Source organism: Phoenix dactylifera, chromosome 8, assembly GCF_009389715.1.
Source record: "Phoenix dactylifera cultivar Barhee BC4 chromosome 8, palm_55x_up_171113_PBpolish2nd_filt_p, whole genome shotgun sequence".
In the NCBI taxonomy this organism is placed as follows: domain Eukaryota; kingdom Viridiplantae; phylum Streptophyta; class Magnoliopsida; order Arecales; family Arecaceae; genus Phoenix; species Phoenix dactylifera.
Window position 1 is genome coordinate 20,260,036 of NC_052399.1, and position 15,666 is coordinate 20,275,701.

At 43.3% G+C, this 15,666-nt stretch overlaps 2 protein-coding genes across 2 annotated transcripts; one reads left to right on the top strand and one right to left on the bottom strand.

Annotated features, from left to right (window-relative positions):
* Positions 1–22: 22 nt before the first annotated feature.
* LOC103707349 (ras-related protein RIC2) lies at positions 23–8,133 on the top strand. The gene is made up of 2 exons (XM_008791795.4): positions 23–467; positions 7,395–8,133. The coding sequence occupies exons 1-2, from the start codon at positions 247–249 to the stop codon at positions 7,825–7,827; spliced, it is 654 nt and encodes a 217-aa protein (XP_008790017.1). The 5' UTR covers positions 23–246; the 3' UTR covers positions 7,828–8,133.
* A 5,613-nt stretch (positions 8,134–13,746) lies between these two features.
* Positions 13,747–15,324, bottom strand: LOC103707350 (probable WRKY transcription factor 65). The gene is made up of 3 exons (XM_008791796.4): positions 14,905–15,324; positions 14,711–14,833; positions 13,747–14,607 (listed from the first exon to the last, which is right to left on the bottom strand). Exons 1-3 carry the CDS (start codon positions 15,036–15,038, stop codon positions 14,010–14,012), a joined length of 855 nt encoding a protein of 284 aa, XP_008790018.1. The 5' UTR covers positions 15,039–15,324; the 3' UTR covers positions 13,747–14,009.
* Between the last annotated feature and the right edge of the window lie 342 nt (positions 15,325–15,666).

The window sequence follows — 15,666 nt, forward strand, 5'->3', positions numbered from 1 at the left end:
AAATCTCGCCTTTCCCCTATAAAAACGGGAAAGAGGGACACAAACGCAAGCCACCATCGCTACCGGCCTACGGGAAAGAGGGACACAAACGCAAGCCACCATCGCTACCGGCCTGCGTGACCGAGGAGGAGGAGGAGGAGGAGAACCGTATCGTGCCCAGCTCTTTCTTTCCTTCCTTCTTGTTCTTGTTAATTAAGATCCAAGAAGAAGAGAGAAGCACGAGAAGAGGGGAGAAGGAAGAGAGAGATGGCGGGCTACAGGGCGGAAGACGACTACGACTATCTGTTCAAGGTGGTGCTGATCGGGGACTCGGGGGTGGGGAAGTCGAATCTGCTGTCGAGGTTCACCAGGAACGAGTTCAACCTCGAGTCCAAGTCCACCATCGGCGTCGAGTTCGCCACCCGTAGCCTCAACGTCGACGGCAAGGTCATCAAGGCCCAGATTTGGGACACCGCCGGCCAAGAAAGGTATCTTTTTCTTTTCTTTTGTTTTGTTTTAAAGAAAAAAATACTGTCTTTGCTTTCTTGAGGTAGGGCAAGGGTTCAATTGAGTGTAAAGAGTTAGGATCTACTGATGGTGGCTTATTATTAGCAAGGGTTTCTTCTTTTGGAATATCTGTTAATGTTCTCAGTTGAATCGATCTATTACTGACACTTTCTCTGGCTTCTCCTCGTGACCTTCTTGCTTCTTGAGTTAGTTTCTAGGCTGTACTGTTAGATCTCAATCTTGGACAGCGGTCCTTTGTGATAGTGATGTGCTAGAAAGGGATAAATACACGATTTGTTGGTATGTCGGCAAGATCCTACATGCGTGTCAATGCTTTTTTTTTGTTTGTTTGTATGTCTGTTTCTTGATCTTGTGGTAGATTACTGAACAAAGCATGCTATCTGGAGGGGTCTGTGCCAGCGAATCAGCTGCACGTCCGGGCCATTTGGTTCTGGGTAAGATTGGAAATATTGAACAAGAGACCGCATGCTGTTGATGAAAATTGAATTCAAAAGTGACGAAAAATTAGATGGACCGAGTCTTTTCCTAGATCTGGAGCTGAGAATACCAAATAACAGTCACTCAGAACTCTAAAGAATGCTTAATGGATATGCATAGTCCGGACATTTGTAACCACCGTTCTTTGTTCGGCATTATGGAAGCAATTCCCTTAGTTGAATGGTGGATCAACATGGCTGTTTGGGAGAATTCCTGCTAAGTAGTCTATCTGTCATTGCTAAAAGGAACACATCCTTTGGCTTGTTACTGTAACTCTGAGCTAATGGTACTTCGCCAATTCGATATCGATAGTAGTCTATCTGTCCTTGCTAAAAGGAACACATCCTTTGGCTTGTTACTGTAACTCTGAGCTAATGGTACTTCGCCAATTCGATATCGATCCACACTTGCTAAAGAGTGCATTTTGCTGGGGAAAATATGCATTAAAGACATTATCGACCATTGATCTTGAACTGTAGTGGCAGTAACATATCAAAATGGTTAACTTTAAATTTCAAGAAATACTAGAAGATTTAAATACTTTTCTAGGTTTACTTGAGATCAGAGACTTAGTGATGATAAACTTTTCTACATTATGTTGTTAGTATTAGATTGCAGGAAGGAGAGGGTGAAAAGCTAGTGTCAAACTATGATTGATGCTTGTGACACATTGCTTATGGAAGCATTTCTAGTGGCACCACAAGTATTGAGTTCTAGCTCATTTCTCTTTACATCACAAGTTTTGAGTTGTTTAACAGTGGTACACTGAAAAATTCTTGACATCTTAGTTATAAGTGCATGTAAGTTGCCTAAGTAAGATCATAATCAGTTTTTAGACAGTGGAGGTCTCTTTTTAGAGTTTTTCTGAGGATCAATATTGGATTAGTCTTCTTATATAGAGGCCAATGGTAACAACAACCCAAAGTGAAGGTTGCTACTATAACTACAATGGATAGAATCCACGTTGATCCATAAATGAATGCTTGGGATGTCTACCTTAGAAAAGTGTGGGTGTGCGTGTGCACGCGCGTGTGCGTGCGTGCGTGAGCGTGTGCGCATGTGTGCCTTTAGGAAGAAAAAAAACATCAAAATTTCCAACTGGCACAATATTTCTTTATATTCTTGGAACCGATGCTCATGCCAGAAATCAATTCTTGTAACTTAAGCCCATATCGGACCAAAATTATACAATCTATCAAGGTCCAATTTGGTCATATCAAGTTGCTTCAGTCAAGTCCTAGCCTAACCCACAACAACATTCATACATGTCCCCATATCCCCCTGCACCCACATTTGCGGATAGTAAAGAAATCATTGTCTAGAGGATTCGGGGTTAGATATGGAGATAAACTGAAGGGAGCGTAGGAGGCGATGGATTTCAACATTGGCGAGAGAGGGATCAAAGATTTTGGTTTTGGCGTTATGAGGAAGTATTTATGTTGGATCATTTAGGATTTGATCCTTGTACTTTTTCAGTTAGAGATCCTCCCAAGGTGGAGGGTGGCTTAGCGATAAGGAAGAGATCTCTTATTTGGGCCTGCAAAGAGTATCTTTGCTAAAGTAGGTTTCCCTTCTTCATGTTGAAGGAAAATGAAAATAAAAAATTTGGATACTATTCCAGCCTATAAGTTACTTGTTGGCACAATGTTGCACTTGAGTTTTGGTAGTTTCTCTGTTGTAATGTTTTATTTCTTTCTAGAGTAGTTTATAGAGAGATAGTTGTATGAATGCATATATAGAATATTATATATACTTTTGCTATCCCTACTTTTGGATGATATATGACATTATAAATAGGTCGACCTTTGGGTTAGGTAGGATTGACCTGTGGCTGACCTGATATCTATTATGGTCCAATGAATGTATCCAGATTGGTTTACTGCTATTAATTTTTTGAGTCATCTGACTCATTTAACCGAGTCAGCTTCGTGGCCCTTTGTGCTAGCCCATGCTATTTGCTTACCTACTAGAGTGTATGTATCATCTCAGTAAGGTCACAAACGTATCCCGAACATAATGAAATATATCCTAAACTTTTTTCTTTACAATGCTTAGGGGTGTTGACTGTGTGGCTCTTGCCAAATCCATAATTTAAGTTAGCAAGGTTTAAAACTCTCGAATTAGATGACCATTATTGATTTTGCAATGATGAGAGTGGGCTACAGTCAGACTCTTTGGTTTTAGCTTAACTCTCACTTTGTGGGTGTGTGTGTGTGAAATACTTGGCTATCTTAGTTTTTTTTTCCAGTTGACTTGGGTATATAATTATTGCATTGTCTCAATATGTGGAACATGATAATCATATTAAGTTTACTCTTTTCCTAAAAGAGTTTTGTCTGTTTTTTCAGCTAAACTTCTCTAGATTCATTTGCATTGTCTCAATATGGGAAACATGAAATCATAATCTTGTTTAAAAAGCTCATGGATTTTGTTGTGGAGAGTATTGCCATTTGAACATATCCATTTTTTATTTCATTTCCGTATGAATTCTGCATTGAAATCATGATCTTAGCCAATTTCATAGTTGGATATTTGTTTTCCTGACTCATTATTTCTTTCTTCCTTTTTTTTTCCTCCATTTCATGCGTTATCTTCTGTGTGCTGACCATGAGTTCCAAGTCATTTACAAGCTTCCCCCTTTAATAATATGGACATACTAAACCATCTTTGTGGATGGATGTTAAATAGTCTCTGGCTCTCTGCCATCTTTTCTCTCCCTTTTATTCATCTTTTAAAATTTCTTTTCTTCTATCATATTCTTATGTTTTACCCTCAGGGCTAATTGCTGTAAGCTTGTTGTCTCATCTTAATATTAGTTTACTTCTCTTTTGCTTTACTGCTGTACTTATTGACATGGAAGATTTGATGTTCCATATCATTTTATTCTCTGCTGGATTCCACTGTACAAAAGTAGGCCTAAGATCAAGAGGGATTTTTCGTAAGCAAGCTCTATTGAAGCCGATAACAGATTCAAAAAGAGCCTCCTTCCTTCGGATCCAAACCCCTTTTTGAGTGTTTATAATAGGTTTCTTTTCTGTTGCATGGCATGTCCATGTATTTTGGTTCATCTTTATGGGCAACATATGATTTAACAGCATATCCCCTAGCACCCCCTCAATTTATGGATCTGATTGAATCTTTCTCTTTGCTAATATTTTTAAATGGGATTCTTTCAACTATATGCAAAAGAACAATTTCCTGGTTCTTCTGCTCTGAAATATTTACATAAAGAATTATTAGACTGTTACGTTGTCTTGACTGCATGTCTGATCTTGAGACACAAGATTCTGATGTTGGCCATTCTGCAGCATTGCATTCTTGTGTGCTGGTTATTATGCCTTGTAACGCCCTGTTTCAAGCAGGGTGCATGAATATATTTTAGATTGCATCTTCTGTATGAATATATCTTTGTTTGCATCTTCAGTAACATTGTGGTTTATAATCTATTATTAACCTTGTGTTCATGCTTTAATTGTTATACCTTGTCGCAGTCCTATTATGTTGGCCTTTGTCCCCACACCTCTCTATTTTATTGGGGTGAAGCTGCTTCTTGTGAATCCTTTGTCTTTGTAATACACTAATGATTGCATGAACTAGTTATGAAGAGTGAACAAACACTTCATAGTCTAACATGCTTGATTACTATGCTTGCTTACAGCAATGCTTACGGACTTTATTTCAAGCTGGCCTTAAATCTTTTCCCCTGAAAATAGTATTTTGAATTGGAAACTTCTTGAGATACACAAAGCTTCTTCTGACTGAAACTTAGGAATATTTGTCATTTCTTTATATAAGATAACTTGAAGGTGTTCCTTTTTCGAAAATGAAAGTTAAATCAGTCCTGCAGTTTAATATATGTTCTCACTCATTCTTGGCCAACTTTAAGCTTCACCCATCTGCTCATTATTTAGAACCTTACATTCAATATCTTATTTTTAATGGAAGGTGTAATGGCTGCTTTGGTCAATTTTTCTAGTTGTTTTGCCCATCCTTGTAAATAACATGACTGTAGAAGAGGCCCATTCAGTATCGTGCCATTTGTCACCCTCCCATCCTTGTAAATAAGATGACTGTAGAAGAGGCCCATTCAGTGTTGTGCTTTTTGTTACCCCCCCACCCAAAAAAAAACACACACGCATGCACATGTGCGCTGGCACACGCATCCCTCCACCTAGCCATAGCTGATCCTGTACTGAGTTGCTAAGGATCTACTTCCAAGTCTACCCTCATTTCTCACAATGCTAAATTTAGTCACCAAAAGAAGATTATCATACGTGATACCCTCTGGTTGCGCTACTCCTTATTAGATATCATCAACAGATTTTACATCCCTCTCAAATATGGGCCACCAATGTATGATCCTTAGCATTGATTGATATAAAAGAATGCCAAACAATAACATCTCTGTGTTCACATGCTTCATTTTCAAAAATTTTCTTGACATAATATTATTGATTCAACTAGAGGACCGCCAATTTTAATGAATTCATCAACTGGCAGTTGCTCTGATTGTTGGCCCACTGGTTAAACCTAAGACTGCCACGTAGCATGTACAACACCACTAGAATGTATCTCCATATCTCCACCATAGGTCCTGAATTTTACTCCCCCCCTTGGGTGAATAGTGCCTTAGTTAATAGTGGAGTAGATTTTGATTAACCTAAAACCACTATTATGACTTCAATAAATTTTCAACATATAATTAATCATATCAGTTCTTCTAACAGAAGCCATTTGGATTAGATATACACTGTTTTTTTATTTTTTGACTGTTTAGGGTTTTGGGATTAGGGTTAGGGGGACCCTCACAGTCATTACATTTTTTTCACCCTAGATCTACGCCAAATGATTCACAATAAAAAAACCTCAACGTAGGTAATCCTCCATTTCAACCTAGGAGTATTCTCATTTCGACTTGACACCCAATGGCAAACTCCCACTCACACTCCTTGAACAAAATCAATACAAGGGAAAACTTAAAATATAAAACGGTCAAATTCTCAGCAACCTTTTCTACTGCCCTCTCTCATTTTGTATTTTAGCTTCGATAACTTGAAGAAGCTGTCGTACAATTCTGTGACACTCTCATGACCAAATTGTAAGAGGGCTGCCTTCTCTATTTCCCTCTAATTTATGTCTTTCAGTTGCATTAACCTGAGCATGCTGTCCAGTTCTGTTTGGCTTTCCAGACCAAATTGTAAGATGACAATCCCATTCTCCTTTCGACAAATTATACCCTTATCCTCTTCTAAACAATCTATGTCCTTCCAGATCCACATCTATCAATTGTGTCCTTTCATGAGTCACAGAGTGATGTACATCCAAAGCTCTGATTACCGAGTTACTTCTCCCTAAAAATACCCATTTCTTGTTCTTAAGTTACAACTGTCAAAGCACTTAAAAATGATTAGGTCTCCCTAAATCTCTCCCTTTTCACTTCAAGCAATTGCTCCCTGTCCTGATTCTGATTCTCAATGCCTTATATTTTTCTATACCTTTACTAATTTTGTTATAATGAAGCTATCAAAAAAAATTTTACTGAACAATTTATGGTCCTCTTTTTCCCGTAATCAGTCTAGTGAATGATAAGGAAGCTTATCACAGAAAACTATCTAGCGTTTATTTTATTTATTATGGTAATAGCCTATATGAATCATACCTAAAAGAATAATGTCTGTGAATGGTTTCAGGTGCATAAGCTCCCCACAAGCATTGACTACCAACTTTTCATTGCCCTTCCATTTGGATTTTTCTGCTTTCAGCATAATGATGATCTCTCGCAATAAATTAATATTCCAAATGTTAATCTGAATCAAATTATCACTGCGAGTATCTCATGGTGATGCGATAGTCCAGTTTTTATGTACCAGGGGGTTATAGGGAAGGTATTATGTTCTGCTTGTAATACTAGTAGTGTCATTAATTATTTATAAAAAATATATGATATCATCCACCCTGAGCAAACAATATGGGCCAATATTGATTGCTTGCCTTGTTAGTAGTATCTAAATGTAGAAATGTAGAATTTGTACTCTTAAAACTGTTTTAAAGTTTCTTAGCAATGTGAATACTTGGAGGCAGGTTTTATAATGATGTTCTCATAGTTTGGAACAAGTACTGATCGACATTTTGTATCATTAAGAACTCTCCCTTTCAGCTGGTTTTACATGGATACCTGGATTTTTTTCCCCCTCCCATTAACTGGTTTTTGGCAAGATTGATTACATAACATGGCCATGATGCTGTGCGGTAGCTGACATGGACACCATAATGAAATGAATGATTTTGCTTGAGCTGGTACCATTGAGAGACAGTTCCGTTTTAGGCCTAGTTTATGCATCATTTATCTCTAACCAAGTTTAGTCATACGGTGTACCTGCTATGCCAGCGTAGCTCACATTTAAGTGCAGGTATCGTGCCATCACCAGTGCATACTACCGTGGAGCTGTAGGTGCATTGCTTGTCTACGATGTTACTCGGCATGCGACATTTGAGAATGCTGAGCGCTGGTTGCGGGAGTTGAGAGACCATACAGATCCAAATATAGTTGTTATGCTTGTTGGAAACAAGTCTGATCTTCGTCATCTTGTAGCCGTTTCAACGGAAGATGGGAAAGCTTTTGCAGAGAGGGAGTCACTCTATTTCATGGAGACGTCTGCGCTGGAAGCAACAAATGTGGAAAATGCCTTTGCTGAGGTCTTAACACAGATCTATCGGATTGTAAGCAAAAAAGCCGTTGAGGCAGGCGATGATTCCGCTTCTGCAGTCCCCAGTAAAGGGGAGAAAATTAATGTGAAGGATGATGTTTCTGCACTAAAGAGAGTTGGCTGCTGCTCCTCTTAAAGTTGCAACCAACCTTTTCCAAGGTAAGGGCCTGTTTCAGATGAATTGTGTGACTTAATGTAATTTCTTTTCTCCTCTGGAGTCGACAATGTTTGTAGCTGAAGGGTTTGGATAGGTTCTGTTTTTATTACATGTCATCCAAGAACAGGAGAGCTTGATTCGGTTTGATCTTTACTAGATCTGATATGGCCGAGTACTATCAGAAAGTTGTTCCTTAGAGACATACAGATTTACATCTCCATGTTTAGATTGTAGCAATTGTGCACAAATTCCAAGTGGATTCAAAGGTTCAAATTATCGACGATATATGGTAGCACACTGAAATCCACGAGTTCTAGGTGATGGTATTTCATACTTTGTGCATCATAATTCAGTTTTCAACCCATTATGCGAGAAAGTGTGGACCAATAATGCTGCTTATTTTTTGAAATATTTCTTTCTTTTCCGGATCAAACGCTCAACCTTTTATCTGGAGAGGTAAATTGTGGATAATTCAACTTTTCCTATAACCAACTGGATTCGATGTACCTCTTGTTACTCGATAATGTCAAAGAACGCTAGTAGCCAAATAATAACAAAATCGTCTACAAGCAAGCCTAAGATATAAAAAAATATTTATAGGTAACCGAAAAGAGTGTGTTTGGGTCCGCTGCCAAAGTAGATACTTTTTTTTGACACTGCATGACGCCCTACTTAGACAGCAAGAGATATTATGGAGACAAAAATCGAGGGTACAGTGGATAGTGGAGGGGGATAGAAATACCAAATTCTTCCACCAGGCGACCGTGATCAGGAGGCACCAGAATAGGATTAGAGCCATCAGGGGAGAGGACGGGCAGTTGTTGGAGGACCCGGCTATGATTCAGAGGATTCTGGCGGGCTTTTTCAGGGCCAGATGGACAGAGCAGACTACGGGTGGCAGGCCATCGGATATACCACCGCCTCTGGCAGGGGTGGTAGAGGAGGAGTCTGTAGCATTGATTAGGCCAGTCTCGGAGCGAGAGATCAGGGAGGCGGTGTGGTCTCTTGAGGGAGACAAGGTCCCAGGGCCAGATGGCTTTCCACCTATTTTCTTTCAGAGATATTGGATGATTGTTGGGCGAGACGTTACGGCGGCCATACAGCAGTACTTCAGTACAGCAGTTATGGCGACAGACTGGCAGAGGACTTTCATCACCTTGATACCGAAGCGGCAGGACGCTACGGAGCCGAGTCATTTTCGCCCGATCAGCCTTTGTACGACTTTGTACAAGGTTACGGCGAAGATACTTGCCGTCAGGTTGAGGGATGTTCTCCCCAGACTTATTAGTCCGGAGCAGGGGGCTTTTCTGGAGGGGCGGAGTATATCTGATAATGTACTTATTGCCCAGGAGTTTATGTTTGATCTTGGTAGATCTCCGATGAGGAGGAGTCTGATGGGGATCAAGCTTGATATGGAGAGGGCCTACGATAGGATGAGGTGGGATTTTTTGCAGGAGTCTATGCAGGGGTTTGGTTTTCATGAGACATGGATCAGATGGGTTATGGGCTGTATCCGCGCCCCCTCCTTTGCTATTTTGGTGAATGGCACTCCTTCCCAGTTCTTTGTGTCGTCAGGAGGGCTACGCCAGGGATGCCCCCTCTCCCCGTTACTGTTCATTATTTGTGCGGACGCTTTGTCTAGATCCTTGAGGCAGGCGGTTACCACTCAGGAGCTGGAGGCCTATAGACCGGTGGCGGAGGCTCCTCCGATTTCTCACTTGCTTTTTGCTGATGATTGTTTGCTTCTAGCCAGGTCGTCTCGGCAGGCGGCACGGGTTATAGGGAGGATTCTCCGAGATTATTGTGCAGTGTCGGGACAGCGGGTCAATCTGATCAAGTCAGCTATTAGTTTCAGCCCGAGGACCAGTTTGGCAGCGAGGCACTCTATACTGGAGATTTTGGGGGTAGGAGAGCAGGAGGGCACTATGACATACTTGGGGATTCCTATCTCCGGCCGACGGCTACGAATTAAGGATTGCACTGCTCTTGAGCTTAGCATCAGACGCAGATTGGAGGGGTGGCAGGCGCATACACTTTCTATGATGGGCAGGATCACTCTGGTTCGATCAGTGCTTACTTCCGTCCCTATCTACCTTCTCTCTAACGCCATTATTCCAGTGGCGGTCTTGAGGTCCCTTGAGCAGCTATTCAGGAGTTTCATATGGGGCAGGCGCGGTGGCAGAGATGGTATCCATCTGGTGGGTTGGGAGGTGGTGTGTCAGCCGACCGGGTCTGGAGGGTTGGGGGTGCAATCCCTGGTGGCGCGACGGGAGGCCCTAGTGGCCAGACATGCAGTCAGACTAGTGTTGGAGCCGGAGAGTATGTGGGCCTCGTTGATGAGGGCCAAGTATGGAGCCTTGGTACCTGGGGCACGATCTGGGCGTCACCACTCTCCGATTTGGAGGGAGATGTGCGCCAGAGCTGCGGTGGTGCTCCCGGAGATTAGGTGGGCTATTGGTGACGGACGATCTATCGATGTGCTGGAGGACAGCTGGGTGACTGAGCAGCCGATGTGTCGGATGCCCACCATGGTGGATTCGGCGAGATTAGCCGGCTGGAGGGTGAGCGATCTACTGGACTCAGAGGCCGGTGGCTGGAGGGAGGAGCTGATTCGGGAGACTTTTGGAGAGCAGTTGGCAGAGTTGGTTCTGACTTTGCCGGTTCCTATCGGGGGGGAGTCTGACAGGCTAGTGTGGATGCCGACGGGACGGTCGCGAGTGCGAGCGATGGATCTTCTCGGCCTATTCAGATCGGAGCCAGATCGGCAGATTGAGGGTGGTTGGATATGGAGGTTGCGGATCCATCCTCGAGTGGCGCTCTTCATCTGGAAGGTGGCATGGGGCTGCCTCCCGACTAGGAGTTTGTTAGTTCATCGTGGTATGCGGATCTCTCAGTGTTGTGAGGTTTGTGCAGATGTGACCATCGAGCATGTTCTTGTGTAGTGCCCTAGAGCCCGAGAGATATGGAGGAGGTCACCGGTCCCACTCCCTGACACGGTGGCTTCAGTGGATGACCTGATCCGCCTGCTGAGAGATTCCACGCGGGGCCCTCGGTCTTTGGAGGTAGGGATTCTGATGGCTTACTTATCTTACTACATCTGGTTGGACAGGAATGCTGGTCTGTTTGAGGGGAGGAGGATGTCACCGAGGATGGTGGTGGATAGAGCACTGACACATGCGAGGGAGGTTTTGATGGCTGCCGATGTGTTTTCTGCTGGGACGGCTAGGGACACCTGGGGTACTCGTCACACTTTTTTAGCTCCCCGATTTGCCCTTATTTCTTGGGTACCCCCACCCCTTAGCTATATCAAAGTTAACTTCGACGGCAGTAGGTCAGTGGATGGTGTGACTGGAGGGGTTGGTTTTGTGATCAGGGACCATTTTGGTAGGATGATAGCTGCAGAAGGTCGCCGCACGCCGGGACTTACGGTAGTGGGAGCTGAGCTGAGGGCAGCCTGGGAGGGTATATCCTATGCGAGGTTGGTTCTTGGTGCCGAGCGGGTGTACCTCGAGGGAGATTCCTCCATGGTGATTGATTGGGTTCGAGGGGCGGATAGGTTTGGTGATGGTCATCCCCTTATCCGGGAGATTCGCAGGATGGCTCAGATGCTGGGCGGCTTTCGGGCAGCACACGTGTTTAGGAAGGCGAACAGTGCAGCAGACTGGGTCGCCTCCTATGTCGCCCGACATTCTGGGGATGTTATTTGGACGTCTGTTTCAGATGTTCCCTGTCCTTTGTATTCTTTACTTTTCCGTGATTTGGCAGGATGTACTCACGTTCGAGTTATATGATATGAGTAGCCGTTTTCACCAAAAACAAAAAAAAAAAAAAAAATTGTAGTAGATACTTTCACCCTCGTTTGCTTGCATTGACATTTACCATTTGGATAGGTTTTAACTTTTCCGTGTACGATCATGTATGCATCACAGGATCCACCCAGATCTAAAAATTCTCAGTGCATGGCAGGCAGGCTGAAGGGCGGACCCAACCACACTCGTCTCCAAGATAAGTGTGCTTAGCTAGTCATAAAATCTTATCAAGTAAAAGGAAATGTGTTCAAAATTCAAACACATTTACTTCTTAAGCGTTAGGAGAAGTTGGTACTATATACCTACTAGCATAATTGGATGAACGACAGCAACAATAGCTTTGGGTAATTACCATACAAATTTGACAAGCAAAACATGTATAAGAAAAAATATATATTTGATAGCGTAGTCTCGATCTAGTACTTGATACCGTAAATCCAAATCTCTTCCAATATGAAATGCCAGCTTTTAGATAGAAATCAAATTTAATCCTCTTCCGTTAACTGCTGCTGCCCCCAAAGCAGATAAAGATTCCATGTTGGTAGTTGGTTTATCCACCTACAGAAGCACTGATTTTGGTGTGAATTCTACCCTCGTCGCCACACAGTAAAAATCAGGTTTTCGGGGAGCCATGCGCAAATGTCTTACGTTAAAAGACTGGCAATAATTCATTTAATAGGCATAAACCGTGCCTTGTAAAATGATCAATTAGCTGATGTCCGTGAACCAATTATATAATTATAGTACGCGTGCATGCCGTCATTTGTATGATTACATAGGTGCACAGCAGTTACATGGAAAAATAGACGTTGCTAATGATATATAGACCGGCCGCTGCTGCTAATTACGTACAACAAGATGAAGCCGAGTCAAACAATGCAAACACCTCAAACTCTATCACCATTTCTTAACAATAACTTAAGGCATATTTGGTAGGAAGTAGTTGAACGCTAAATTAGAAATAAAAATAAAAATAGAAATGAGTGACTTCAGTTCCAACCGTTTGGTTGGAGGGAGTTCAATTTTCATTTTGATTTTTGGAGCACTAGGAATATCCCAAACCCTTCAAAATTCAATCCTTTCGGAGCGTTTCTCCAAAACTCAATCCTTACTCTCCTATAGTATTCAAATTGCATTCTGATTCCCATCCCTATTATAGCAACAACCAAACACGTCGGAAGATGTTCACGCCAATTCATTCTAATTTCGATTTCGAAGCTGATTCTATTCGCGAACTCAATGCGTCCTTAATCTCTCACTCTTTTTAGCCAAAAGGACAAAAAAATAATCTAATAAAAATAGTAAATAACTTTATACATTAGTACAAGTGCATTGTATGGTGTACTCACGGAGAACATGGTAGGTTTTCTTGTTCTAAAAGGATTCTAGAGTGCATTTCGTTTGCAATTGAAATTATAATTGATTGAATTAGAAATTAGAATAACCAAATTTCTCGACGCGTTTGATTTATGACTAAAATTGGAATAAAATTTGAATACTAAAAAAAAGAGTCTAAATTAAACTTTATTAAACTTTGAAAGATTGGGGCATTTGTATTCTTCTTAGAATGGGAGTCCTTCGTTCCTATTTCTATTCTCATTCAGGAATCCAACTCACGTCAGTTAACTAAATAAATTTATATGATTCGCTTTTTCTCATGCAGCATATAACAGATAGATTTTGATGCAAATTGTTGTTAATTTTTTTTACTCTCTTTTTTTTCCCCTTCATTCTACCGATATCGCCCCGTCAACAAAGAGCTACAGAGCAGTGCTGCAATCCCTGCCGTCCATCTTAAGGACCAGCTGCAGCAGATCGTTGCCATCTCTGCGAGCCGGCGCTGCAAAGCCTCACGAAGAAGGGAGTCTCCGCTTCCTGCAAGCAGCTCTCCCTTACAATCAGACAATTACCCTAATCATCCCATAGAACCCGCGAAACAACGATCAGAGGAGTCAAAGCGATAGGAGAGTAGGAAGGTGGGAACGAGAATGAGAACCGGCGAGGTCATGAACTCATGATGGCGGCAAGGGGAAAAACTTGCGACCCGGTGCACTCGCGCAGTTGATTAAAGTATGGAGATACGAAAAAGTAATCGTTAAAGACAAGCACCGACGAAAAATTATTTCCTACACTGTATACATCATATATATTATATATCACAGCCGTTCGTTTTCGTAGTGGTGTATCAAGTGAGCTCTTTGAGTAGATCATACAGTAATAATTGACTGTGATACGGATGACGTGGTGCAGCAGCGTCTTCATGTGCATACAAGAAAATTTATGGAGTCGCACGGCGCACGACACGCTCTCAGGGTAAGATGGGTAAGGCAGCGCAACGATGACGTCATCGTATCATCCGGTGCTCCCGCAGCACGGCGCCGTCGTTAAGGTGCACCGCCGGCTCTCCTCCCCTCCCACGTGCCTCTCTACGAACGCTCGCCGGAACACCGCCGAGCACTCCGGCAACTCCCCCAGGTCCGCGAACATCGAGTCCTCCTCCCCCTCGCCGCCGTGGCCTGCCAACCTTTCGCACTCGTCGGCGAACAACACCGCGATACCGGCAGTGGCGCTGTCGCCCCCGGCGCAGCATATGGAGCCGTAGAGGTGGGCGTCATCGGTCTCCGGCGGAGAGGTGGACCCGACGTCGGAGAACCAGTAGAGTTCGTTGGGCGTTACGAGGGACGACGACTCGTCAGCGATCAAATCGGCGAACTTCTGGTCCGGATCAGCTGGACCGGGCGGGACTGATTCAGCCGTGGCCGGTTCCGGGTCCGGGGTCGGGGCTTCGACCGGCCGGAGCTTGGAACTTTGGTGGTGGTTTTTTGGGAGGGGCCCGGAGTGGTTGTGCTGCCCGGCGTACGTCATCACCAGCATGGTGGGGTCCACGCGGCTCCTCTCCACTTGCTTTCTCGCCGGGCACCCCTTGTGGCTGCCGCACCTATAGTAGCCCCTGGAAGCGAGAAGAAAGAGGAGGCGCGTTATAGCGGGATCCGACTGTGTCCGGTTAAAGTGCACCGGAGGCGGCGCTTGATAGGAGGGGAGGCAAATGGTACCTGGGATAGGGGGAGCCCTTGATCGGCTTCTGGCCGTACTTCCGCCAGGCCCAGGAATCGGACGGCGGAGCAGCTCCGTCGCCGTTGGGTACGGACACCACTCGTTTCTGGACCGACCGCCGGCTATCAAAATAAATTTAATTAAAAATTACCTAATATAAAGCTAATTAGAAGAAAGAAATAAAAAGACCAACCTTCGGTTGGGGGACGTACGGGAGGGAAGGCGGGTGGAGCTGTTGAGGTCAGCGGTGGCGGGCGGACAGACATCGTTGGATTCGGGATCGATGCAAGGATCTTCCGGATCGCTGCTGTCGGAACGGCCATCCATGACGTGGATTCGCCGTACTCCACTAAATCCGAGCCGTTGATTTCGCGATCTCCGTTCCTCGGTCCGTAGGGAAGTCCGGAAACAAAACGAGAAAAGAAATACTAGAAGAATATCGCGGAGGAGGTGAGAGAGAAGAAGCGGAGGGAGAGAGGAGGAGAAAGAGCAGGAGGGTGCGCCTTCGGGTTGGAAGAGAGGTTAGGTTCTTGAACCAGAAAAAAAGGGTTAGGTTGCCAGGCAATGCGGACGGGTAGCCCCATTGTCCTTTTTTTTAGAATACTGAAATGAGTAATGGAACTATGGAAGGAGTATAAGACGCTATTTGGGTATATAAATTAATTGAAGTGATTTGATTATAATATTAATAGGTATTGTGGGGCATAGCGTTTTTGCCTTTGTATATTAAGCCAGCATGATTCAATAAAAAAAAGAGATGAATATTTTATGATATGTACCGAAACGGAGAGCATCTTCAAACCTCCATCGTTAATATCCTCCAACCATGGCTATTCATTTTTGATTTTTCTCCTTTCTCTATTTTTTTTTTGTTTTACCAAAAAATCATTCCCCTTCATTTTTCAACTATTGACGATGGGTCAGAGCGAAAAAATCAAAATCCAATACCATGGTT